This window comes from Cervus elaphus, chromosome 17, assembly GCF_910594005.1.
Source record: "Cervus elaphus chromosome 17, mCerEla1.1, whole genome shotgun sequence".
Taxonomy (NCBI): domain Eukaryota; kingdom Metazoa; phylum Chordata; class Mammalia; order Artiodactyla; family Cervidae; genus Cervus; species Cervus elaphus.
In genome coordinates, this window is record NC_057831.1 from 61,869,810 (window position 1) to 61,897,678 (window position 27,869).

At 38.0% G+C, this 27,869-nt stretch overlaps 1 protein-coding gene across 4 annotated transcripts; it reads right to left on the bottom strand.

Annotated features, from left to right (window-relative positions):
• On the bottom strand, window positions 1-27,869 carry YIPF7 (Yip1 domain family member 7). Of its 4 annotated transcripts, none has more exons than XM_043871367.1 (6): window positions 27,763-27,869; window positions 24,528-24,644; window positions 18,306-18,466; window positions 8,670-8,815; window positions 3,526-3,731; window positions 1-416 (listed from the first exon to the last, which is right to left on the bottom strand). In XM_043871367.1, exons 2-6 carry the CDS (start codon window positions 24,641-24,643, stop codon window positions 254-256), a joined length of 792 nt encoding a protein of 263 aa, XP_043727302.1. In that variant the 5' UTR covers window position 24,644; window positions 27,763-27,869; the 3' UTR covers window positions 1-253. The 4 variants fall into 4 exon arrangements, with proteins under 4 accessions (XP_043727302.1, XP_043727303.1, XP_043727301.1 ...); XM_043871368.1 differs by lacking the exon at window positions 27,763-27,869 and adding an exon at window positions 25,637-25,655; XM_043871366.1 differs by lacking the exon at window positions 27,763-27,869 and adding an exon at window positions 24,825-24,989.

A 27,869-nucleotide genomic window follows, 5' to 3' on the forward strand; every position in this document is an offset into this window, starting at 1 on the left:
TACAACAACTATATATCCTTTTATTTTAAAGTATTTTAAATTGTTTTAATGCACCAACCAAAAAGCAAATCATCATTCAAACCAAGCAGCCTATTAGAGTCCCATCCTTAAGTGCTATTTTGTCTCTCTGCTTATTATTCTCTTAACAGCGATAAAAACAGAAATCATATGACCAAATGTGAATGCTAAACCATTTCCAAGATAACCTGAACAGCAAACAAATAGAATCCCATAATGCCATCTTGAACACGCTTCAGAAAACTGTTAAGAGGGCAAAGAGTCCATAAAGTAAGGCGCAAGGATAGGCAATGAGAAGCTGCTGTCCTTCCATGGCCAAAGCTGACATGAAGATTTTGGAGGCTGAGAGGCTACACCAGCCAGTGATGACCAGGGCCGACACAGTTCCGAAGGTGCCCCTGCAGCAGAGACCAAAGAGGTGGTTATCTACACCAGGAGAGAAAGGGGCTGTGGAATCACAGCTGCCTCTAAAATGTCCTTGGTATATGTCCTCCATTCGTGAAATGAGGGTGAAGGGTCATAGGAACTAAAGGCCTCAGCCAGTGAGAATTTTGAGTCAAGCTCACCACTAGAAGCTAAATATTTCATAGGTAGGTAAAAACTCAGATGACTGGAAAGAGGATTGACCTGCAGTCACTTTCATAAGTCAAATTGCAATTACTAAAATTCTTTTATATGAACTATATTTAGAGACTTCTGTTATAACTACAAATTTTTTTTTATATAACTACAAATTTCTGTTCCCTGCTTTCTTCCTACATGTACCTACTGTGTGAGCAGAAAAATGACTGACTTGAATTCCAGTGGGGTTCCCACCCCCCAGTGATCCAGGGCCATGTCCTGGGTTGTTGTCCGAGACGGCAAAGCCAGACACAGCTCAGGGAGGGGACAGATGGAGCAGGAAGGCACAGATGTGTGTGGCCTCCCACCTCATTGCTGAAGATCCCTTTGGGTGGTGTAGGTGTAGACTTTTATAATATTGAAATGGATTTGTTCAAATTGGTATCTTCAGAAAGTAACTGTGGAGGCAATTGGTTCTTTAGGAAGAAATGAGAATGAAGTGACTTGACAAAAACTGCAAGTAAGATGGGCATTAAGTCAAGAGCTGCTAACTCCCAGCATATTGTTCTGTTTGCCATCCAACTATACTGCCTCACTTGATCTGGTTGAATTTGAAATTGAGAATTGTGCTTATTATTTGTGAGGATGACAGAAATATCTACTCTTAATAGTTGAACCAAAGCAAGACAAGTGAAAAGGTACACTGTGTAGTTGGCAATGGCTTAGATTATAAATAAACCAAACATATTTTAAAGCACTATAATAAATATTATGTCTATTGGTTTAATTAATACCTATTAGAAATAAAATTTAGAGGATTCACTTTACCAGTTTTTGTGAACAAAAATATGAGATTATATATGATTCATTTGAATGTTATAGTGATATGCCCAAAAAGGTACTTTCAGTTTCATAGCCTTTAGGGATCAGTTAGTTGTTCCTTATTAATATAACTTAATGGATTCTTAAATCATCCTTTACATTTCAGAATGAAAATCTTATGAAAAATATCAGACTTTTGATGATTCTCAAAATTCGAGTTGTAGTTTTTATTTTGTTCTTCTAATAATCCAGAGTGATTTAAGATGCCCCAAAGCTCAACTCTGCTAGAAATAATGCCTAAAACATAAAAATTTTTAAATGGCAGATCATTATAGTATTCTTTGGCAAAAGCATCTGACAAAATAGAAATTGTAAAACTGAACTCTGTAGTAACATGTCAAACATCCATATTAAACAACATAGTAAAACACAAGAGCTAGTTAAAGAACATGATATACAAAAGCCAGGGACAAGATTCAGTAAATATACACCTAACTCACACTGTGGGCTTCGCTGGTGGCTCAGATGGTGAAGAATCTGCCTGCAATGCGGGAGACCTGGGTTCTATCCCTGGGTTGGGATGATCCCCTGGAGAAGGGAATGGTTAACCATTCCAGTATTCTGGTCTGGAGGATTCTCCATGGACAGAGGAGCCCGGCAGACTACAGTCCATGGGATCACAAAGAGCTGGACACGACTGAGTGACATTCATTCACTTTTCACATTGTATTTACACATTCAAGGTTTCCATTTGCCATTGTATTCCTCTTTTTTAAGAGTTTGAGTACTCACTGGTAACGTAAGGGTTTGCTCTATGTTATTCTGAAGACCGTTACTTCCAACAAACTTAGAGTTACCGGGGGGTGAAGAGTGGGCGGGATAAACTGGAAGATTGTGAATGACATATACGCTCTACTACATATGGAGTAGGTAACTAATAAGGACCTCCTGGACCACGCAGCGAACTCTGCTCTGAAGAGGGAAAGCTCGCCCCCTTCCCTGGGAAGGGAAGCCCACAACGTGAGCCAGAGGTGCATTTACTGAGATATATTTAATACCCTGTACGAGCCCATATGGGAAAAGAATGCAAAAAATAGTGGATATATGTACAACAGATTCACTTGGCTGCACAATTGAAACTAACATAGTATTCTAAGTCAGCTACACTACAATAATTTTTTTTAAAGAAAGACTTATTTTCAAAATGAAACCATATTAAAACAAAAAAACACTTCCACCTATTCAATTCTCGATAATGTTACGAAGAAAGTGTCTGAGATAATATCTAAACAAAAATATTAGTCTTTCTAAAATGTTTATCTGGCATTGACAAAGTCTTTATATAATGACCTATCCAATACGGTGTTAATAACCTAAAACTTGGATCATCCAAGAAAAAAATGTGAATTGTGTCTATATGGAAAAATGAGCACTGATGGCAAATGTTTATTTCTAATTGGGTTTTTGGAGCATGGAGGTGTCAGAGGACTATGGAATTACTTGCTCTCCCCAACCCAAAGCAAGTGCTCTGTATACGCCCTAGGAAAGTGCCCAACCGAAGTGTATTCGCTGAATTCTTATACATATTCTTTGAATTACAAATACTAACTGCCCAGGAAGTAAAAAAGAAAAAAAAATATTGGCTGAGTGTATATGCCATGAAGTTCTCTAGCATCAGTATCCTCACCAGGGTTCCTGGGAATTCTGCAATACAAGGAGCCCAGCTGAGAAAGAACAGTTGCTTCCCTCCTAGAAGACAGAGTGCCTGGGAGCTGAGGCAACTTGTCAGGGTTCACCAGGCACTTACTCTTCCTAATTCAAACAAGTGAATTTTCTGTAGTTGGTTATATTACCCATGGCAATAGTTCATATTGAAGAATGTGACTACGAATGAAATGCCAATTTTAAAGATAACTTGGTTTAATTTATTTTTTAAATCATTGAAATAGGAACAGCACCTGAGCCAAAACCTACCTACTTTCCTGAAACTGTGTGTAGCTTTTAATAGCCAGTTTCCCCAATCTTCCTACTAAAATGATCAGAAGGAGGTTAACTGTTGCACTGAGGCGGCAAGCTTTGGCGATGTTTGTGCATGCGGGGTCGATCAGGGACACAGACACTTACTGCAGCGAGAAGAAGACGGCGCAGCCGGAGAGGATGACCATGGGGAGCAGGCAGTAACCCAGCACGCTGGCCACGCAGCCGCGGGACACTCCCGCCGAGCTCATCAGGTTCAGCAAGGCGTGGATGCCTAGGCAGCCAACAGCGCTCACGCCATACACGTAACCAAACTGGACTTTTCCTGCCTGAAACAACGGGAAGAAAACAGCCTGGATACACAGTGAACATCAAGAAGAAATCCGATTGTCAACAAAGCAGAGAATACTTTTGAATCAGTCAGCTCAATGTTGTTCATGTCTTTGGAGTATAAGCATCAGGAGATGGGGAGCTCTAAAGAAAACATTGATTGTAATATGGATTCAGGTCATGAAAACAATCCCCTCCTCTATACACGGGATGGCACAAGCATGCTTATACTCCCAGACTGATATTTTTGTTATAGATTGCCTGCTGGGGTACTAGGCGTAGGTGTGGATATATTTTCTTCCCATATTTGTTGAACAATTAAATGAATGAAAAAATTCCGATTTAGTCTTGGAGATTTATAAGACATAATAGTAATATTAGCAAACATCTGTTGCATTTACTATCTTAGGTCCTATTCTAGAGATTTCACGTAAATTAATTTATTTAATCCACACAATATAATGAGTAGGTATCATTGTTGTACCCATTATACACAGGAAGAAACTGCAGAGAGATTATGGGACTTGCCTACAGTGAAACAATGCTAAGCAGTGACGCTTGGCTTGAACCCAGGCGGCCTGGCGCTACAAGTTAGGCCCTTAATTCCTGCAGAAGCTCTAACAAGTGACAAAAGAAGGGGACCCAGGTGGCACAGTAGCAAAGAAAGTGAAAGTGAAAGTGGCTCAGTCGTGTCTGACTCTTTGTGACCCCATGGACATACAGTCCATGGAATTCTCCAGGCCAGAATACTGGAGTGGGTAGCCATTCCCTTCTCCAGGGGACCTTCTCAACCCAGGAATAGATCCCAGGCCTCCTGCATTGTAGGCAAATTCTTTAACAGCTGAGCCACAAATCCATCTTCCAACGCAGGAGATGTAGGATCCGTGAGTTCGATCTCTGGGTCAGAGAGATTCCCTGAAGGAGGAGATGGCAACCCACTCCAGTATTCTTGCCGGGAAAATCCCATGGACGGAGGAGCCTGGCTGGCTACAGTCCGTGGCGTCCCAAAGAGGTGGACACAACTGAGAATGCACACACATGCAAGCTAGCATATCCCAAACTTATGTGACAGAGAATCCTATGTTTTCATAATGCCTATTACCAGCTTAGCTAAACAGGCTTGATGAAAAACTGATTTACATAAAGCAAGCAATAGTGAACCATAAAGGTATTGCTAAAGGAAGTCAGACTGAAGTATTCAGGAGAGACCATTGATCTGAGCATTCGTCAGATAGCCATCACCCACACAGTACTGGAGGCTTGTTGCTCAAGCAGCTCCATTAAATTCATCCAGGGAAAGTCACAAACTATTGTTCATTCAACAGAAGATGTTTTAATGTTTGCTATCTGAGGAGGCCAAATCTCCAGTAAAAAATGCATGTCATTTTTATATATACATTAAGCTGGTTAGAAATTCTAGATAAAGATTGAAGAGGCTGACTCTGATTTTCATGGAAATTATACAAAACTAACAAAATTGATTCACAGAGAGCTTTTTAGCTGTCATTTTTTTCTTTTCCATAGCTGTTATTCATGAAGTCCTTATGTCTTACAGAATAAAGAGATATTTATTTATGGAGAATATCATGACCATTTTATTGTTCAAAACTGTCAAGCTATTTTGAATTTTTCTTCCTCTGCAGTTAGGGAAGTTGATCACTACTAAGTTCTTTCACAAAATGTCCCTGGGCTATGCTGCAGAATTCTCCCCTGCATTAGCCATAATAAGTCCTTCTGGCTATTTTGTGAAGTAATGCTGATAATGCTAATGGGTATGCTAAAAGAAACACATCAGTTATGTACTGCACTATTGGGTGAGCTTGTTCCACTTGGAAAATAGTGACAATTTCAAATAACTTTCATGATTAGAGAAACATTTTACTTGACATTTAATTGGATGGGATAATTCAGAGGTACAAATAGTTGTAACGGTAATACACAACTTCCCTACATTCGAAGGACACACAGCTGGCCTGTGACCCTAACCAGTTTTGTGAATAGGGTAAACAGAGGGTGGATTAAATTAATTTGGTAGTAAAATTATCCTTTTTCATATCAGTTACTGACTTCTCTCTTTATCTCTTTCTCTTGTTAGATTATCCAGTTTGAGGCTTAATTACATTTGGCAGGGGCCATTCTTATATTTTAATTTGTTTCAAATTCTAATAAGGATTTGTAATTGAAGTGGAAAATAAATGTTCAATTTCTTTTTACATTTCAAATTTTTGAGATCATCCTTGTACCATTACTGCATCTTTATCTGAAATACTTCTTATTCTTGATTATGCTTTTATATTGGCCGTGCATGTCCCTTCTCCAGATCACACTTTTAGCTCTACTAGAAAAATTAAATGGAGCCATAGTTTTAAAACACTTGTGTTTATGGTTTGGGGGTTGAAAATAATTTTAAGAGGAAGAATAAGTAAACTGAAATCTGTGTTGAGTGTTTGAAAGAAGTTCTTTCTGGTTTGCTTCCTGCAACATGAAGAAAGTCCACTAAAAGATATTGTGCTTTATATCAACATAAATCATAAAAATGATGAGTATGTGACTATGAACATTACACCTCTGGAGATAATGAGCAGATTTGAATATTGTTTCTGGATTTAGTCTTGCTTTCTTTAGTATAGAGCACTACCAGCTCATAAAGTCATCTTTTACATTTTAATTTCAGATACCAGGACAAGGTTAACAGCCTCAAATGGACTCTGAGTTAAATTTAGCTTTATTAATATCCAGCTGAATTTTTCAGTCCTTATTGTTCTGTATGTATCAGAATCAACTCTGGAGTAGCCGCATGTGATGGTAAAGTTGAAGTGAAAATAGCTGCCTAAAATCTTTGAGAAAATATGAATTTTTACACATTTCCCCAAATTTCAGAACTGAAATGAACCTTAAGAATCACTTGTATGAGCCTTTTTTTTTTTTTTTTTGCCTTCAAAGTGAAAAAAATGAAGGCCTAGAAATAAGAAATAAAAGGTTCAGGATCTTATCTGGAGGCAAAGTTAGGGGCAGATCCGAATTTTTCACTCTCAGTTGAGTTCTTTGTTTGTATTGTTTTACACTTAAAATATTTAAATAATTACAACTAACATTATATACCCAAAAAATATCTTAATGGGATTAATTTTTTCCTTTAGGAGATGGTAACAGTAATATTTTCTACGAAAAAACAAACAGCTGTTATAATACAAATTACCTGATAAAGAAACAAGAGTTAACATGTTAAGTTAATTGTTTCTGACTATTTGATTAATTTGCATGGTCTTACTGGTGGCTCAGACGGTAAAGTGTCTGCCCACAATGCAGGAGACCCGGGTTCGATCCCTGGGTTGGGAAGATCCCCTGGAGAAGGAAATGGCAACCCACTCGGGTACTCTTGCCTGGAAAATCCCATGGACGGAGGAGACTGTAGGCTACAGTCCACGGGGTCGCAAAGAGTCGGACACGACGGAGCAACTTCACTTCCACTTTCACTTCACTTGCAACTTAATCTAATATTAGCAAATTACTGTGGCAAAGACAGAAGGAACGTTTGAAACTAAATTAAAACTCTAGTTGATGTAGTGTTATACTTGCAGAGTATTTGCATTTGCTGTAGTTCAAAGGAAGAAATAAGATGCCATAACTAGGTACTGTTGTATTGGATAAACATGACGTACTTATTGACCAAGTTACAATGCAGAAACTAGATTTCTATCAGAATTTTGATTAGTATTATGTAGTTAGTAATGCAAAGGGAAAAGTAATTTAGTTGCAAATACATTTCATAGCTACTTTTGAGAAGTATAGCTACATTAGAGGAGTGGATAGCTGTAAGAAACGGAAGTGAACTGAATAATTAATTCAAGGACTTTTCCTAGCATCTTAAATTTTCTATATCATCTCTCTTGCCAAGTTTACCATTTTGTGCCTTAATGAAAAGTACTTGTCAGACTGGCTTAACCATCTCTTTCATCCTCTGCTTTTAATGTACTGTCATTACCGCCTTAATGTAAAATCATAGACCTTCCCTATTTCTTCTTTTTCTCTCCTTTTTTGAGGGGGAGAAAACATTTTTCTAAAGTATGAGCTAGAATGTCTTCTAAACTTTACTTAGGAGGAAAAATGTTCTTTTTTGGTGACTCCTGATGTCACTGCTCCCATATTTAAAGAATGAGACCCAAACACAAGACAAATGGTGAAGTCAGTGGGGGAAATGCCTTCATAAAAAACAGAAAACTAAAATGATGGGGGAAATATACAGGACGAAAAAACAAATCACTGCTTATCATTGCAAGCCTGTGTATTCATAGTAGCCTAACCAGGAACAAGGAGACTCATCTCAGACCTCACAGAATATCTGCAATAGTCTGGAGACACAACCCAGAAAAGCAAATAATGAGTAAATACGGGATATTTGTCTAGTGTTACGACAGAAATCACACAGAAAGCAAGAAATAAAATTTCGGCCCTATTATTTCCAAATTTCACATGTTCCTTCAATTTTTTCAGATTGATGTCTTTTCTAAACAACAGAAAAAGGCTTAACAATAATGAAATCATTTGTATGATTTCCTGCTTTGTTGAAAATCTGACTTGGTGATTTGATTTTCAAAATTCTGTTTAAATTTACTTTTTTAAATTTGTTGTAAGAAGTCATGGCAGTTTCCTTTCGCCGTTTACGGTTCAAGTGAGTGTGTCTCTCTCACCAAAAAAATGTCGTCACGAATTAAACAAACAGTTTCAGTTTATAAAGTGATATACTTCTTTCTGTATTTACAAAGACGACTTCAAAAAATGACATTTGGAGGGGCATCCATTAAAATCTGATACTTGGCTGTTGTGTATACAGAAGTAGAAATACGATATTGTAAACATGAAACCCAGATTATGTTGTAAACCAATGTTACCTCAATTAAAAAAGAAAAAATTCTAGTTCATTTCCGTTCATAATGAACAGAAAAATTTCTGTTCATTACCAGAAGTAGGGTGGCTCCTAGAGCCGCGCAGAACAGGACCGGCCCAGTGAGGTCTGTTTCATTCATAATGCTGCCATCTGCTGGCTTCATTGGGTTTAACACTGTCAAGGTTTTTTGCCATATGTGATCAAAATTAATTCCAAGTTCTGCAAAAAAAAAGAAAAAGAGATAACATAAATATAGAAAAATAATCATGAATAATATTCTTTAATTAAAGTTAAATCATTGATTTACACAGCAGTTTAATCTGATTGTTATACCATCATAGTCTAAAGTTCTATGTAATATGTATGATACATAGAAACGTTAAAACAAAAAAAAAGAATGTATATTCCCACACAATGTCCTAGAGGATATATTTTAGAGATATAGTCAAGGAAAAAAATTCCTGCCTTCTGCAGCAAATATATGGTTAAAATCTAGCCAAAAGTGAAGAAATGGACATTTTCAGTAAAGATATAAAATATAATGATAGCTAACAAACCAAAAGTTCCATCTTATTGCACATTTAGATATTTCTTTTTCCTGTGTTTTCGGCTGCTAACACTTGAAAACTTGTTCTATGAAACATGCATCATTTTCAAATCAGTTCAGTTCAGTTGCTCAGTCATGTCCGACTATTTGCATCCCCAGGGACTACAGAATTCCAGGCTTCTCTGTCCATCACCAACTTGCGGAGCTTGCTCAAACTTGTGTTCACCAAATCGGTGATGCCATCCAACCATCTCATCTTCTGTCATCCCCTTCTCCTCCCACCTTCAAACATTCCCAGCATCAGGGACTTTTCAAATGAGTCAGTTCTTTGCATGAGGTGGCCAAAGTATTGGAGTTTCAGCTTCAGCATCAGTCTTTCCAATGAATATTCAGGACTGATTTCCTTTAAGATGGACTGATTGGATCTCCTTGCAGTCCAAAGGACTCTCAAGAGTCTTCAACACCACAGTTCAAAATGATCCACTCTTGGGTGCTCAGCCTTTTTTATAAAAACTCTCACATCCACATTCAACTCTCACATCCACACATGACCACTGGAAAAAGCATACTTTGACTAGACAGACCTTTGTTGGCAAAGTACTGTCTCTGCTTTTAAATATGTTTTTTATGTTGATCATAGCTTTTTTTCCAAGGAGTAAGCGTCTTTTAATTTCATGGCTGCAGTCACCATCTGCAGTGATTTTGGAGCCCCGAAAATAAAGTCTGTCAGTGTTTCCACTGTTTCCCCATCTATTTGCCATCAAGTGATGGGACTGGATGCCATTATCTTTGTTTATTGAATATTGAGTTTTAAGCTAGCTTTTTCACTCTCCTCCTTCACTTTCATCAAGAGGCTCTTTAGTTCCTCTTCACTTTCTGCCCTAAGGGTGGTGTCATCTGCATATCTGAGGTTGTCTTTTTTTCTCCTGGCAATCTTGATTCCAGCTTCACTCAGTCAAGCATTTAGCAAGATGTACTCTGCATATAAGTTAAATAAGCAGGGTGACAATATACAGCCTTGACGTACTCCTTTTCCAACTTGAAACCAGTCCATTTTTCCATGTCTGGTTCAAACTGTTGCTTCTTGACCTGCCTGCAGATTTCTCAAGAGGCAGGTCAGGTGGCCTGGTATTCCCATCTCTTTCAGAATTTTCCACAGTTTGTTGGGATTCCCACAGTCAAAGGCTTTAGCATAGTCAATAAAGCAAAAGTAGATATTTTTCTGAAATTCTCTTGCTTTTTCAATAATCCAGTGGATGTTGACAATTTGATTTCTGGGTCCTCTGCCTTTTCTAAATCCAGCTTGGAAATCTGGAAGTTCACGGTTCAGGTACTGTTGAAGCCTGGCTTGGAGAATTTTGAGCATTACTTCACTAGCGTGTGAGATGAGTGCACTTGTGCGGTAGTTTGAACATTCTTTGGCATTGCCTTTCATTGGATTGAAATGAAAACTGACCTTTTCCAGTCCTGTGGCCACTGCTGAGTTTTCCAGATTTGCTGGCATATTGAGTGCAGCACTTTCACAGCATCATCTTTCAGGATTTGAAACAGCTCACCTGGAATTCCATCAGCCCCACTAGCTTTGTTCGTGGTGATGCTTTCTAAGGCTCACTTGACTTCACATTCCAGGATGTCTGGCTCTAGGTGAGTGATCACACCATCATGGTTATCTGGGTCATGAAGATCTTTTTTGTACAGTTCTTCTGTGTATTCTTGCCACCTCTTCTTAATATCTTCTGCTTCTGTTAGGTCCCTACCATTTCAGTCCTTCATTGTGCCTACCTTTGCATGAAATATTCCCTTGGTATCTCTAATTTTCTTCAAGAGTCTCCAGTCTTTCCTCTATTTCTTCGCACTGATGACTGAGGAAGGCTTTCTTATCTCTCCTTGCTAGTCTTTGGAACTCTGCATTCATATGGATATATGTTCCTTTTCTCCTTTGCCTTTTGCTTCTCTTTTCTCAGCTAACTGTAAGGTCTCCTCAGACGACCATTTTACCTATTTGCAGTTTTCTTCTTAGGGATGGTTTTGGTTACCACCTTCTCCATCCATAGTTCTTCAGACGCTTTATCTATCAGCTTTAATCCCTTGAAAATATTTGTCACTTCCACTGTATGATCATAAGGGATTTGATTTAGGTCACCTGAATGGTCAAGTGGTTTTCCCTACTTTCTTCAATTTAGATCAGAAATTGGCAATTAGGAGTTCATGATCTGAGCCATAGTCAGCTCCTGGTCTTGTTTTTACTGACTGTATAGAGCTTCTCCATCTTTGGCTGCATAGTATATATTCAATCTGATCCCGGTATTGACCATCTGGTGATGTCCATGTGTAGAGTTGTCTCTGTTGTTGGAAGAAGGTATTTGCTATGATCAGTGTGTTCTCCTGGAAAACTCTGTCAGCCTTTGCCCTGCTTCATTCTGTACTCCAAGGCCAAACTTGACTGTTACTCCAGGTTATCTTGACTTCCTACTTTTGTCCCCTATGATGAAAAGGACATCTAATTTTCAACTGGCAGTGTTATTTAATCTGAAGACACTTAGCTTAGGTCTAGTATTTTACTTCCACTCTTCCAATGAGCTATGCTATGCTAACTATGTGAAACTCCACAGAAGAGAAAAGGCAATGGTTCTTTCAGCAAGTAACAGCAATCCTGCGTGCCCACGTATTTTAATCAGGCCAAAGCTCTGTGTTGTTGAGTCTGTGTATTCAGAGACTGAATTCTTGAGACAATTAACCTTTCTCTTTTTTGAGTAGTGATGGTAAAATAAAATAACCAAAATTACTGAAGCCCAGTGTTTGTGAGTCTAAACTCATTTAGCAGTTTCTAATTTTTTTCCAGTGCCTTATTTTCAAAGAATTCTGACTCCCACATTACATACCCCTCTGCTAGATTCTGTTCCTCTTATATATTTTTCATTAAAAAGAAAAGAAAAACACTCAGACATTTGACATACACTGAATATAGAAATAAATTCCAGCATTACATCAGTTACTTTTCTTACGACTCTGATAAACTTTAAGATGTAGAAAAAAAACATTTATAAGGAAGAGGAATGTAACTTCGCTACTTAAGAACCAGTAATTAAGCTGATTTCCCTCCTACTATCATTTTAAATTTGAGTAAGAGTGAGGTGGGGGTTAGGAAAAACTGAAGCTAAAGTACTATAAAGTACATACATTTCAGTTGAAAAGAGTGGAAATCTTTTAGCTGAATGTTTTTACTGAATTTTGCTGTAAGCCCTGAAAGATTTACATGTGTTGGTCTTTCTGACACACACTGAGGCAAGTACTGTTAGTTTATTTCTACTTTGTGCATTAGATGGTTGGAGTTTGGGGAGATGAAGTACGTTTTCCAAGTCACAAAGCCAGTAATAGAAAGTTCAGGTTCCAGCACTGGAGAATCTGACACAAGAACTCATGCTTTTCAAATAAATAAATAGATAACAGTCCAATTAAAAGGGTAGAGGAATTGAATAGACATTTTCCCAAAGAAGACATCCACGTGGCCAACAGGTACACGAAAACGTGCTCAGCACCATTAATCATCAAGAAAATGCAAATCAAAATCGCAATATCACCTCACGCCTGTTAGAGTGGCTAATGTGGAAAAGAAGTCAGTGTGGTGAGGATGTGGAGAAAGGCAACCCTTCCATATTGTTGGCGGGGCTGTTAACCGGTATAGCCGCTATGGAAAGCACTGTGGGGGTTCCTCAAATATGAAAAAACAGAACCACCATATGACCCAGCTATGCCGCTGCTGGGAGTATATATGAGGGACACAGAAACATGATATCAGAGCGATACCTGCAGCCCCAGTTTGGGAGCAGCAGTGTGTGAGCGCTGCTAAGTCACTCCACTCGTATCCGACTCTGAGACCCTGTACCGTGGCCGCCGGGCTCCTCTGTCCATGGCATTCTCCAGACGAGGGCGGGTTACTTACGATGAGTGCCGCCTGGGAAGATAGCAGCGTTGGGTACAGCAGTCAAAACCACCTACGTGTCCCTTGATGGGTGAATAGAGTTAAAAGCTATGGTGTATATATATATATACACACACTGTGGAGGGCTTCCCTGGTAGCTCAGCTGGTAAAGAATCCGCCTGCAATGCAGGAGACCCCAGTTCAGTTCCTGGGTTGGGAAGATCCCCTGGAGAAGGGATAGGCTACCCACTCCAGTATTCATGGGCTTCTCTGGTGGCTCAGAGGATAATCTACCTGCAATGTGTGAGACCTGGGTTCGATCCCTGGGTTGGGAAGATCCCCAGGAGGAGGTCATGGCAACCCTCTCTAGTATTCCTGCCTGGAGAAGCTGCCTGGTGGGCTACAGTCCATGGGGTCACAAAGGGCTGGACACAACTGAGCAATTAAGTGCATGCACGCACACGCACACACACACACACATACACACAAAGGAATACTATTTAGTCATAAAAAATGAGGAAATTCTACCATTTGTGACAAATGAATGGACGTTGAGGGCGTTTTTCTAAGTGAAATAAACCAGAAATAAAAAGCCAAATACTGCACGGTATCACTTGTATGTGGAGTCTAAGAAAATTTAAGTCACACAGAGTCAGAGTAGAAAAGTGGTTGCCATGGGGTAGGGGAAGTAGGAAGAGATTGGTAAAAGGTCAGAAAAGCAGAAAAAGAACCCGCCCTTTTAACCATAGCTTTGGTTGAGTCAATGTGCATCTAATCTCGTAATGTTTGTATTTTTTAAAGTGTGCTCAGCTCTCCCATTTGAAGGATTGTATTCCCAAATCATTGGTACCTGGCATTCATCGTCCCTGCACAGGATTTAGTAACCCTCTTTGGTCAAAGACAGGGTATCGTTCAATTCCTTCCACAGTGGCGTGTACCACCTAAACACCCTGCAGAGCTAGCATCCTACACGGAAGGTGTCAGATGAAACTTCAGTGACTGCCATGACACAGAGGGGTCTTGCTCCAACAGGGACCTGGGCATTTTCAGAATATCAGCCAGACGTGGCCTGAATTAGGATAGAAGGTGTATCTTTCACTCTTTCCACATCCAGGTTGACAACTGCTAGCCACCCAAACTTGAAAAGAAATATGAATTTAATTTGAATTAAATTAAAAGTGAGCAAATAATTTTACATTTCAACCTCCCTTTTTACTTTTACAGTGCATTTATATATTTCTTAGTGAACATATACTTTGGAAAATATGAGCAGTTCATCAATTTAAAATAGGTTAGGCTGTCTAATGTGATATTTAAAGTAGCAGAAGATTTTAAAAACAGACTAATGCTTAAGTTGAAGTTGATGTCACCTGAGACTTACTTTGTTTTCAAATTTTATTTTCAATTTAGACATTGACATTAACAATATGCTTTCAGTTCTTACTACAATAAAGTGACTTCTAATTCAAAATAACTTTTTCCTCAAAAAGTGTAATTATTATGCTTGAAGAAACCCAGATGAAAATTTTTTACAAGACCTTGTTACTGATTTCAGGCACTTATTTAATGGCATAATTAACTTTTGCACGTTTCAACACTGAGTCATGAAACAGTAAATGAACATAAGATCTAATAAATTTTTCCATAAGCAAAAACATCTTATGTGTTTTTTACCAAAATATATTTCCATAATATTTTGTTTTAAAATTTATTACATGGTATGCAAATGAAACTATATGTATTTATCAACTGTAGTACTCTAATATAACACCTTATTTTACAAGATAAAAAAGATGAAACTACTATGAAACTTGATGCAAAATTTATTGTTTTGCTGTCATCTAGTGGTAGTAAAGTGTACAATATATATGCTATAAAAATGAATTAATAGCTTTGTTTTCTATGCAAATTGTGGCACTGGCCTTTCAAATATGAACATCAGGCTATGCTGCAAATATAAATACCAAATGTCACAGTAATTTTTCTAGTCTGACAGATTTGAATTGACTATTATTTATCAAGATGCATTTGTTAACACATTGATTGCACATTATCACATAGCAAAAGTTATCATTCTTACAGAAAACCAAGCAAAAGCAAGCTTTTTAGACAGCAAACTGAGGAATAAACAAACACATTTTCAAACAGCATGTTTTTGTGCAAGGGGTAATTATTACAGCTTCATAATTTTATAGGTTGTTTTGGTGTATGCTCAATAAAAACTAGCAAATGTCATTTATCATCTTACCCTAGAAATCCTGCATATGGTCTTTTTATACCTTTTCGACAGATAATGCTTGAAGCTTCACAAAGTCATCCTGGCTGAAAGAGCATTATTGGATCAGAGTCCAGAAATTCCATAGACTCAAAATACGAAATTATATTAGCTACTGTCATTTCTAATATATATTTGGTGAATATAATCACAAAGAGAAAAAAAATTCTAGGAATTTCTCTAAGCTGTAAAATGGAGGAGGGGAAATTTAATATATTTCCTATTTGAAATTTGAGAAGACATCACAGGAGAATGTATTAGAGTTTAGAATATCAGAATGGAGGTATTTGAGACAAGTAGAAAAGATTGTATTCAGTAAATATTATAGGAAAAATTGATTAATCATAAAAAAGTTAAATTCTGCTTCACATACTAACCTAAAACAATTTTCAATGAATTAAAAATTTAAGTCCAGAACAAAAAGATAATTAAAAAATTTAAGAATCTATAAGAGGATATATCTTTCTGGCTTTAGAGCTGGAGAAATATAGTCTAAACAAAGAACAACTGGAAAAAAAATTACCCAGAAAAATGTTTTGGGGGTTGTAAACATAAATATTAAAATGTCTATATGCTCTAATATCCCATAAATAAATTAGGTGGCAAACACAATCTATGAAAAAAGCATGAAGTACATATTCCAGACAATAATAAATATCTTTACCATATAAATATCTCTATAAATAAAAAAAGGAAGGAAAAGTCTTAAGATTCCAATAGGAAATCTGGCAAAGAAAGAACTTTAAAAACAGAAAGAAGTAAAAACAGTCAATGGTCATGAAAAGAAAGTCTAACTTCTCTAGTAACCAAGAAATAAGAAGTATTATTTTTTTGCCTATCAAATTAACAAAGACATTTACTATTATACTGTGTAGGTGTATTGGCTCATCATTTTTCCAGATGAGTCTGACAGGGTAAATGCCTTTGACCCAGCAATCCCAATGTTATAGATCGATCCTGAGGACAGATTTTGTACAGGTCAAAGTTATCTAATGTGATGTTCACCAAAGCATTATCTATTATAAAGGAACAATATTTAAGATTTAAATTATGGTGGTGATTTCGTCACTAAGTCATGTACGACTCTTGTGACCCCACAGACTAGTCTCCTCTGTCCATGGGATCTTCCAGGCAAGAAAACGAGCAGGCTATCATTTCCTTCTCCAGGGGATCTTCCGGACTCAGGGATCAATCGAGCCTGTGTCTCCTGCATTGCAGATGGATTTTTAACTGCTAAGCCAGATGTAAATGATGATATTTGTATATAATGGGCCCCTCAGGTGGCTCGGTGGTAAGGAATCTGCCTACCAGTGCAGGAGACATGGGTTTGATCCCTCGTCAGGAGGCTCCCCTGGGGAAGGAAATGACAACCCATTCTACTATTCTTGCCTGGACAATCCCATGGACGTAGGAGTGTGGCAGGCTGTAGTCTATGCGGTCACAGTGAGTTGGACATGACTTAGTGACTGACTGTGCATGCACTTGTATACAATAGATCACGTTTCCAAATAATATTTAATGACTTTAAAGAATGCAAAGATAAAAATGCTTATGATATAAGGTGACTTTAAACAATGCAAAACTTCACATCCATAGTATGATCTAATTTTTAAGTATTTACAAATATATATATTCAAAGACAGGTAGTATTTCATTTTTAACTGTGTATATATATATATATATATTCATAGAAAATAGAATAAAGGCTGGAATAAATATTATCAAATCATTAATGATAGTCATGTCTCAGAAACAAAATTTTCAGTGACTTTTATATTTTTATTCATATGTTTCTATATTTTCCAAATTTCTATTTTTGAATATAGCCAATGATAAGTTTTTTATTTTTATTTTTTTAAGTAGAGATGTTGGGAGGGTCATGGCAAACACCTAATGAAAATAGCTTATAACTTTCAGGTGTTAGGTACCAGATATAGAGGTAACTTAGAATGCATGGTTAAGCATAAAAGATGCAAAAATTTAACTGGCCTCGAAAGTTCCAACAAATTGATTATATAACTCTCTGTACTTTTCTGAATGGTTTAAATCTTTACCCTCTTCTTAATTTTGAAGGCGAAGAGAGAAGAATGTTTTAATATCAGGTGGCTGGCTGTGTCCAAACAATGATCTTTTGGTGTAAAATAGTGGGAATGTTAACCTATCTGTTTTCATTGGACTACATAGAAAAGAGAGCAGTTATCCTGTGAATATTTCTCCTTGGCTCCCAAATTTAAATCTCCTTGAATTTTAGTTTTCTAGCATCATGCTGACATGCCATAGGAACAAAAGTAGCAGACATAAATTGGCTGAATCTTAAAAATTTTTTAAATAGAAAAAAATCAATGGATGGGAGATCCCTGAAATCTCTGGAGGAAACGTTCATCTGTAAGGGTCCCCAGGTTTCCCTGCCACCAGCAGTGCTACTTACTGGAGTCATATTCCTCCTCACTTAGTCATACCTAGATGAGATGAGGGGGCTCACATGAGCCAGGAAGGATTAAAAAAAAAAAAAAAAAACTCGCATCTCCATGATAACAAAAATAGAATATTGAGAAACTACCCCTGTTGCCCCCTGGCAAGCATAGCAGAAAATAGTAAAGCATGCTGCTATAAAGTAGCTACATTAGCTGGGTGGGAAGAGTGGTTACTTTGATATAATTACTTTGCCCAAAGATGTTCACTGTTGTCTAGAGATGGCCAGGGAGTCCACATGCAAGAAACAGTGATGAAACATTTAAAAACTGCAAGATCGACATAGCATTAGCACGTATCTACTTCAGATTTTCCCCACACAAACAGGAGACAAACGCCCATTGGTTTAATGTGTCTGTCCGGCAGACTCTCGTTTATATGTGGAACAGTCACATAAACACTACATGCAGCATGCTGATGGGGTGTGTTAAGAGCTGATTATTGCTATTATTCTGCAAGCTGTGCACACATTAATAGCACTTCTTTAACTTATCTTCTAGTAAAGGAGGCTCTTCATCAAAGCTGTCAATGTAAGAAGACGGTGAATAATAATCCTGGTTGGATGCTGGCTGAAAAAACTGTCCAGAGTAGCCTGATGACATGAGCATCTCTGCTGGGACAAAGGCAGGCTGAGGCTGATCACTGGCTTGCTGTCTAGAAAAAGGAAAATATTGATACTGATACATCTAAGAAAGCGATATCATGATAAAGCAAGGAAGGAAACTGCAATTTTCCTTTTATAATTTCTCCTGGTTTTTATGACTATTCATCCAAGAAAAAATTAACTTGCTTGATGTTTAACCTAAACAAAAGAAAAATGAAAAGTAGTTGTGAGAAAACTCTCTAGAAGAATGATCCATACTGACTGACATGCACTGATTATTTGCAACGTGTTGGAGACTTCACTTTTTTTTCACATAATTAATAGTCTGCAAAGTAAAAACTGTAGTTTTAATCTCATCTTACAGAAAAAGAAATACAGATTCATGGAGACTGAATGACTTGTCTGGCAACACACAGTAACATTCAAGCGTTGGACAGTGAGCTGAAGCTGTCTGTCTGAGCAATGCCCTTCTCCCTACATGATGCTGCTTTTCCACTGATTTTTCAGGGATTATCACCATATAGGACATTCCCTATAAGTCTGGGCAAATAGCAATTAAAAAATCACAGTCATACTAAGTGAAGCAAACCAAAGGCAAATATCACATAATATGGCTTATATGTGGAATCTAACAAATGAACTTATTTACAAAACAGAAATAGACCCCCAAACACAGAAGAGCTCTGGCCCTTCCCAGATAGTTATTTCCAATCAAATTATCTTTGAGTCCCTGATTAAAAGTCTTTCATACCTGGCTTCACTGTTCCTCTATTGAAATACACAATTTAGTTTTGTCAAAACATAATGTTTCAATATTTCCTTGATTGTGCTTTTATTTGTTCTTTATTTTACCATTTATGTGAGAAAAACAATCTTAGTAAATAACTTCTTAAAGCTAGAGAATTGAAGGAAGAAATGGGGGCTAGTCTACAACGTTATGTGGTCATTTCAAATTGTTTTCAACTAAAGGAAAGGAAAGAAACATAAAGAATGGTTCCTGATTACAGAGCAGCTTAGTTAGCCCGTTGGGAAGGTAAATACTATAATTTTAATGATTTAAAACCCAACACATTATTCCAAATTACTGAATTAGACCAAAACAAACACTGGACTCTGGCAGGTGGGATTTAAACATTAGCTTTGTTAGCAGGCATCTCTTCTAAAAATCATTTCAAACAACAGTGAAATGACTGCAAAAAGTTCCTTTAGAACAACTGGCAACCTTTCTGGTCACATTTCCCCTCTTTTATTTTCTGACTCTACGTATTATATTTCTGCCTGTAATGATAGTTGCATGGTGGGATGTATTCTGAACCAAGTAGAGTGGTTGGCAAACAGGACTTCTGGAGTCCAAATGCCTGCATTCAAATCCCAATTTTATACTCTTAGGCAAACTGTTTCACCTCCTATGCCTCTGTTTCTTCATCTGTAAAAGGAGGACAATGATAGAACTAATAAAGTTATTATGGATTAAATTATCTGAAATAAATAAAGCACTTAGATTAGCGCTGGGCATATAAGAAGCAATCAATGACCATTAGCTAAGTGTGTGCATGTTCTCTTCCTGAGACTGACTCTGAAGCACTCTAGACAGCTCCCTCCCTCCCTGGAACAGCATCTCCTGTATTTGTAGGTAGTTGATTTCCAGCCCGCCACTTCCTCATAGAGAACAACATTAATCAGAGTCCACGAGTTTGTATTCCTTCTGTGGTGGTCATCTCCAGCTTTTCCCCACTTCGGTTCCCCTGGAACACCCACACTGACCTTCACAACATACCACCCAACCTGTGTTTTCCTACCGGGAGAATCTCCACTATAGGCGTGCCAGGATGTCTATCCACAACCCATGAAGCAATGGGCACCCCTGGTCCGTATACAAACCCTCCGAGTGCTCACTAATTCTTCAGCATGCCCCTTTTCACCACCTATAGCTGGGGTTGTACAATTCCAACCAGCCTGAAGAGGCGTGTCTTTACTCAGATGATATTGTGTTGAGATAGGGCATGGCCTCCATGGGGAAAATGTTTCTACCTGTTTCTGTAGCAATAGAACTTAACATTCACCTTCCCATGTAAACATGGAAGATAGAAGATCACTGTTAGGTGACTCAATTATAATTGTTGTGGTTGCAGAATTGTTTCTTGTAGTCAGTTTTCTGTGTCCCATCAGATGATCACTAGCTACATATTTTATGAAGTCCATATAGTTCTGGACTTCTATCATGATGGTCGACTGATGCTACTTTCCTTTGTCAGCCTGATCCCAGGGGAATGGGGGTGGTGCGCGGACTCCCAGCGTCCTATGGCAAGCTGAAGTGTAAATCGGGGGCAAGGAGTATACCATCAAATAAGCATAGCTCATTGTAAGTCCGTCTCCACATTTGGACTAACGTTCAAATATGTGTGATTTTCACACAGTTGGGTGACATTATACTTCTTCAGGAACCTGAGACTATGAAAGTTTTCAGAATTTGCAACAGATCATTTGAAATAGCATTGTTGTTTAGTCACTAATTGGTGTCCACCTCTTTGCGACCCAATGGACTGCCAGTCTCCTCTGCCCATCGGATTTCCCAAGCAAGAATACTGAAGTGGGTTGCCATTTCCTTCTCCAGGAATCAAACTCACGTCTCCTGCATGGACAGGCAGATTCTTTACTACTGAGCCACCAGCTAAACCCTTGAAATAGCATGACAACAAAAATATCCATTGGCTAAAAAACTTTAGTCTGAACTCCCAGAAACACTTTATCTATATAAGTCTCCAGTTAAGCCAGTAAACAGACATTCTAAGTACCTCGATTGTACAGGGTGAGTTTGACGGCTGTGTGTTTTAGGATATGGTGGCCAGGGGGTTGGGCTTGTTTAGCATGCCCGGATGCTGGCTCAGTCAGCAGGCACACAGAGCTATGTGGCATTGACAGAGCCATTTAAGACATTAGAGGAAGATCTCTAGGGATTCAGAAAAGCTGATTCAGTATGTACTTGCTGAAGGCCTCCTGAAACTTTTAAAGGGAATTTTCCAGTTGTTGTCACCTTTCTGCAGAAACCACACTTTATTACTCTAAATTATTGGAAGAGATTGCTCATTTCAAAAACTGGAAAACTACAGTGAGAAAATTCAGCCTAGATAATTGGCTGCAAGCATTGGAAATATCGCCTATCTGAATGAATGGATAGTTAAGCTTTTTAATGAGAAAAGTCCACATTAAACTAAGAAAACTTTATACAAATTTATTTATTCATAATAAACACATTCAACCAGCTTCAGATCACAATGCCATTCACTGAGCAGAATAAATTTTTTTTGGATGTGATTTCATATTGGGGAGGAGAGGATGGTGCACGGGGAAGAAAGAGAAAAATAGACATATTGATTATAACCTACTACTGAATTCCTATATCTTTTGCCAGTATGGTCAGCATCTTGTTCTGATTTGGGATATATTTTAGTTGAACTATTCACTGTATGAATAAAAGATCAAATATCAAGTCATTTGATGCAAACCAGTAAATCACTGACCTGACTCCATGTTTTACGTACCTCATAAAAGTACCACAGTTAATATACCCTTTTCTAATTCCTGGACGTGAAGCATGGGTTAGAATTTAGAGGTTACCACATTCAAATCAGGACTTGGATTTAAATGCTAAGCATCTGAAGTAGGCTAAGCCACCAACTTGATAATGTAATCATAACTTGTCCTCACTTGGTTATATTAATTTTTATCTTCTCGTCACCTCAAATTCTGTTGATACGGGCAGTCAAATGGAAAAAGGAGACAGGGTGGGCTAGGGTAGAAGAGAAGTCTCTAGTCTGAGTCCCTGATTAAGGAGAGAGCTTTGTCTCTATTTTATCAGACATTTTAGCTTTGTTTAGCATGAAAAGGTAGATTGCAGACCCTACCCAGGTGCTATTCCATCTGGAGAAGAGAGAAAAGAAATAGCAGGTGACTGGATTCTTTCAATAAAACGGACACAGAGCTGAAAAATCCTGTTAGATAGCTCTCATGTGGATTATATATTTTGAGTTACCCTCTTGCAAAACCTTCATGCTCAAACTACTTCCCGTGCCATCAGATACTTTTGTGTTTTTTCCTGACTGCAAATTGTAAGTCATAAATGAAATAAAGTTCTTTTTCCACTGTTGAATTCTGCAATGAGCCAATTCTAGACAGCCTATTCCTTCTCCCTTATTTTTCTTATAAATATTTTAAATATATTTAATTTGCCTGGTAATATTTAGATATGATGGCTCAGACAGTAAAGGATCTGCCTGCAATGCAGGAGACCTGGGTTTGATCCCTAGGTCAGGAAGATCCCCTGGAGGAGGGCGTGGCAACCCACTCCAGTGTTCTTGCCTGGAGAATTCCAGGGACAGAGGAGCCTGGCGGGCTAAAGTCCACGGGGTCGCAAAGAGTGGGACACGACTGAGCGACTAACACTTTCACTCTCCTGGACAGATGAATGGATTTTTTTCATTCTAAGAAATTCTTACGGCAACTTGACAAACGCTAGACAACACAGACTAGGGGCATAAATGAGATAAAATTCCAAATATTTAACTTTAACCATTTTAAGAAAACCTTATGGACCAATGGCTTTCCCTATCGCTTTCAGCAGCCGTTCAGCAGCATCCCTTCGGACACAGCTTGGAAGACAGCACGGATCTGCCCGTGTCTGCGGGAGTCGTCAGCCCATGAAAACAATGTCAGGATTGTCCTGGGCGTAGCTGGAACAGAAGAGTCACCACTGCCAGCTGTATTTATTCTGTTTTCTTTTTTCTCTTAATTCTGAAGTTTTCAAGGTACTTATCTGTGTGTGAAAAATAAACTTCAAGAATTAATACATTTGAAATGTTTGCTATGAAGTTTTTCACCCTAAACTTGTTGGAATGGCATAAGAAACAAACATCCCAGTTTTCCTAAGATGATCCAGTTTATTTGTATTGTATCAACATTGTTACCAATAACACACATTTTACTCTCCAAATGTCATGATTTTACAAAAAATTATATGACCACCTTAGTTCTGGGTCTAATCCAACACCCTAGGGCTAGTAGGCTAACCTCATTTTTTTACTAGCTATGTGACCTTGGAAAAGTTCTTTAATTTCTCTGTATTCCTTCTTACCTTTCACTAATCTAGACCCACAGAAGAACATTTAAAGAAGCAACTGTATAACCAAATACAATGTTTAAGTGACTTGGCAACAAAGTGTTCATTGCCTCTACAAACTATAGTTATATGAAAAAATAACATTTCTATAATGGTTTTACCTTCACACACACTTCCCTACATATTAACACAATTGCTTTTCAGATCATTCTCATGAGGTAGAGAATTAACTTATTATTAACTTATTATTAATATCCTTATTTCTCAGTTGAAGACAGTCAGGGGAGTTGCCTTTCTTAATGCGACAAACAATGAATGCTAAAATTGGAACTTAAACCAAATTCTTCGAATCCTACCTGCCCTATTTGGGGCATTAGTAAAGGATAAACACTAAATTCTTAATCATCTTTAAATTTATTTTCAACTCACATTGAACTATCAACTTAAATAGCTAACACATTCTGAATTATGTATATCTAGATTTCATTTAGGAATTGCCACATTGCATTATAATAGCATATTTAGTTGTCCCCTTCAACATAAATTTTTAAATATTGTGAGGGAAAAGATTATGGATTTTTTCTGTATCTTTGGGTTTGTAGCACCTTCCTTAATTCCTGATACACAAGCAGGCACTAAATAAACATTTATTAAATTGAATAAAAGCTGTTTCTTGAGGAGTGTCCTGGAAAATATCAGGTAAAAAGAAAATATTTTGTTTGCCCAGGGCCTGCATTCACACTCCCTGCTAAGTGATATTTTGAAAAGAGGAGGCAAGCCCTTCACCTATAAACGGCCCTGCAGCAATCAAAGGCATTCATGGAGAACTGAATTCATTTCCCTGCTCTTTCCTGACATTTCTTCTTGGACATTTTACTGAGAAATAATGGGGAGAGGTTTGTCTTCCCCCAAGGAAACCACCCTACCTGAAACTCCATGCCAAAATATTATGACTTTTTAAAATGAGAACATATTTCTCCATGTCAAGTACTTACTTTCCAGATCCATAAAGATTTCCACAGGGGTTAAAATCATTACAAGTATGCTCCTGATTATCAATGGTGTAATTAGATGGGTAAAAGTCAGAGTCAAATTGTCCCAAGTTTGACATCCTGAAAAATATGAGTGAGAAATGGAAAAGGTTAGGAATCAATAAAATTTCTTTTGAGGTATTTATAGGATCAATAGACAATATGATTATGGCTGGATTCCTATTAGAGAACAAGGTATTCTCTGAATGGGGGAAGGGTATGGAAATGTATGCTAGAAAGCCATTTACAAAACCTATATACCTCCAATTAACTTTTCGGAGGTTTTCACTAGGCAGGACTGTGATTACATTGACTTTGCCTGTGTGTGTGCAAAGTCACTTCAGTTGTGCTTGACTCCTTGTGACTCTGTGGACCACAGCCCATCAGTTATCTCTGTCCATGGGATGCTGCAGGCGAGAATCCTGGAGAGGGTTGCCATTTCCTTCTCCAAAATTGGTTTTAATTATCTGGAAAAAAAAAAATTCTTCACCTAATACCTTGTTCTCAGCAGTTTAAGAGAAAAAGTTTAAAAGTTGGTATACATCTTGAAGATTTTCCCTTAAATAATGTTATTTCCTCACTTTAAAAACACATATATAGATAAATATACACATACATATCCATACATATATATATTTTCTGTTGTTCAGTCCCTCAGCTATGTCCGACTCTGTGACCTCATGGACTGCAGCACTCCAGGTTTCCCTGACCTTCACCATCTCCCAGAGCTGGCTCAAACCCATGTCCACTGAGTCAGTGATGCCATCCAGCTATACTGTCCTCTGTCGTCCCTTTCTCCTGCCTTCAGTATTTCCCAGCATCAGGGTCTTTCCTAATGAATAGACTCTTCACATCAGGTGGCCAAAATATTGGAGCTTCAGCATCAGCTCTTCCAATGAATAGCCAGCATTGATTTACTTTAGGATTGACTGCTTTGATTCTCTTGTAGTCCAAGGGACTCTCAAAAGTCTCCTCCAACAAGCATCAGTTCTTTGGCGCTCAGCCTTCTTTATGGTCCAACTCTCACATCCATACATGACTATGGGAAAAGCCATAGCTTTGACTATACGGACCTTTATTGGCAAAGTAATGTCTCTGCTTTTTCATATGCTGTCTAGGCTTGTCACAACTTTTTTTCCAAGTAGCCAAGAACCTTTTAATTTCACGGCAGCAGCCACCATCTGCAGTGATTTTTGAGCACAAGAAAATATATATCACATATATATATACATGCATGTGTGTATACACACACACACACACACACATACATACACACACACATACATATTTAGGTTGGGGCAAGGGCTTCCCTGGTGGCTCAGCTGGTAAAGAATCTGCCTGCAATGTGGGAGACCTCGGTTCAGTCCCTGGGTTGGGAAGATCCCCTGGAGAAGGGAATGGCTATCCACTCCAGTATTCTGCCTAGAGAATTCCATGGACTATCCACGGGGTAGCAGAGTGGGACACAACTGAGCTACTTTCACTTCACTTCTCTTCAGGTTGGGAGAAACGTAATTGCAGTTTCAGACTTTAAATTTTAAATCACTATAACTAGGCTCAAACACATCTTTATTCATTGAAATAGGAACCATTATAATCAACACATTTTTGCCAACAAGAAATAAGTTGGTTTATTCTTGTAGCATAGAAATCTGTGCTTCTGGATCAGTGAACTCTTGGAAAGAATTTCTGCCCCTTGCTGGTTGTGGAAGTGTTTTCCATGCTGCTGCTGCGAAGTCGCGTCAGCCGTGTCCGACTCTGTGCGACCCCACAGACGGCAGCCCACCAGGCTCCCCTGTCCCTGGGATTCTCCAGGCAAGAGCACTGGAGTGGGCTGCCATTTCCTTCTCCAGCTTTCCACACAAAGTTGCTGAAATACTTGAAGAAGTGGTAGTCGGTTGGCAAGAGGACAGGTGAATATAGCGGATGAGGCAGAACTTGGTAGCCCAGTTTGTATATATGTAAAATATACAGAAAGCAATGTCGTTAGCAAAAAAGCAGAAAGCAATAAATGCACATTAAAATAATGCATAACATAATCACATTTAAGAATGTATTCCAATATCAAACAGCAAAGTTCAACAATGCAAAACTGCAATCAATTTTGCACTGACCTGATAGCGTGTGTGTGTGTGTGTGTGTGTGTGTGTGTGTGTACGTGTGTCATCTATCTGTACTCTTTGCAAAGCCAGGAAATAAATGGCTGATAACAACATTGAAGTTTGATTTATTCACAGAGATTTACAGGGTGCTCACAGCCTCGCTCCCCAAAGCAAGGAAAACCCTCAGAACTCATCTCCCACTTCTGCTCGCTGCTTCTTGAGTGGCGTTTGGAACATTTTCCTTTTCGCTTTGCCCCGTCTGCTGCCCCAGGGCTTCTGCTGAGTCAGAGGAAGCAAGGCTTGATTTGGCTACAGGAAAGGAGCTTGTCTCTCCACATAGTTTCTCCTCACTACTGGGAGTGAAGAGCAGGGCGCATAGTCTTGATTGAGACCTAAGCAAGGGCTAGAACACAAGAGGGAAAGGAGGACTGGACAGGAGAAAAAGGTGGGGAGGAAAGCAACAGCAAAGTGGGTCATAGCGTCTCTTTGGTTGAAAATTAGAGAAATGGAATAAAAAAATCTTTTCAACTCAACCTGTTAACCTTTATTTCCCCTTGAAAAGCTTTCTATTTCAAAAGAAGAATTTGAAAATCACTAGGAGTAGTTCATATAATAATCTATGGTACACTACTTATAATACATTTCAAATGAAATTGCATAAACAGCTTGAGCTCTAAGGGCCTCATTAATCGGAATTATTCAAGTAACAATTGTCAAATATATCAATCTTCAGCTCAGTAAAAAGGCAAAAATCTACTCTAAAATTAGACTCATACATTTGATATAATAAATCAAGATTTTTTCATTAGTAATATGTATAAAAGTAGCTATAAATTATGTAAACCAAAATCAGGACTAGGAGAGTGTAAAATCTTTTAATAACTTGTAATTTAAAAAATTTAGAATTTAAGACCATAACGTTTTCAATGAAAATATGTTATTACAAAGCATAGGCAATAATTTAACTGAAAATACACTTAAGTTTTCAGAACATGCAAAGCTTTATGTTAATATGATTATTGGTTTTGCAGTCTTCATAGAACCTAGATTTGTACTTTGTTTAAACGCCAAATTCTTTAGAAGGATCAGACACATACCTTTATATTATTTTATGTTGAAAGATCCTCCAACAAATGTGGCTTTACTTGAGAAATTTTTAACAAATCAGCTCATGAAAAGATGACCTGCTGAGTCTATATATAAG

Coding starts and splice junctions, on each gene's coding strand:
- YIPF7 (XM_043871367.1), bottom strand. CDS start 24,643: ATGTCAAACTTGGGACAATTTGACTCTGACTTTTACCCATCTAATTAC. Junction 18,467..24,527: donor AATCTTTATGGATCTGGAAA/GTAAGTACTTGA, acceptor TCCTTTTTCTAG/ACAGCAAGCCAGTGATCAGC. Junction 417..3,525: donor GCCGTCTTCTTCTCGCTGCA/GTAAGTGTCTGT, acceptor TCTCTGCTGCAG/GGGCACCTTCGGAACTGTGT.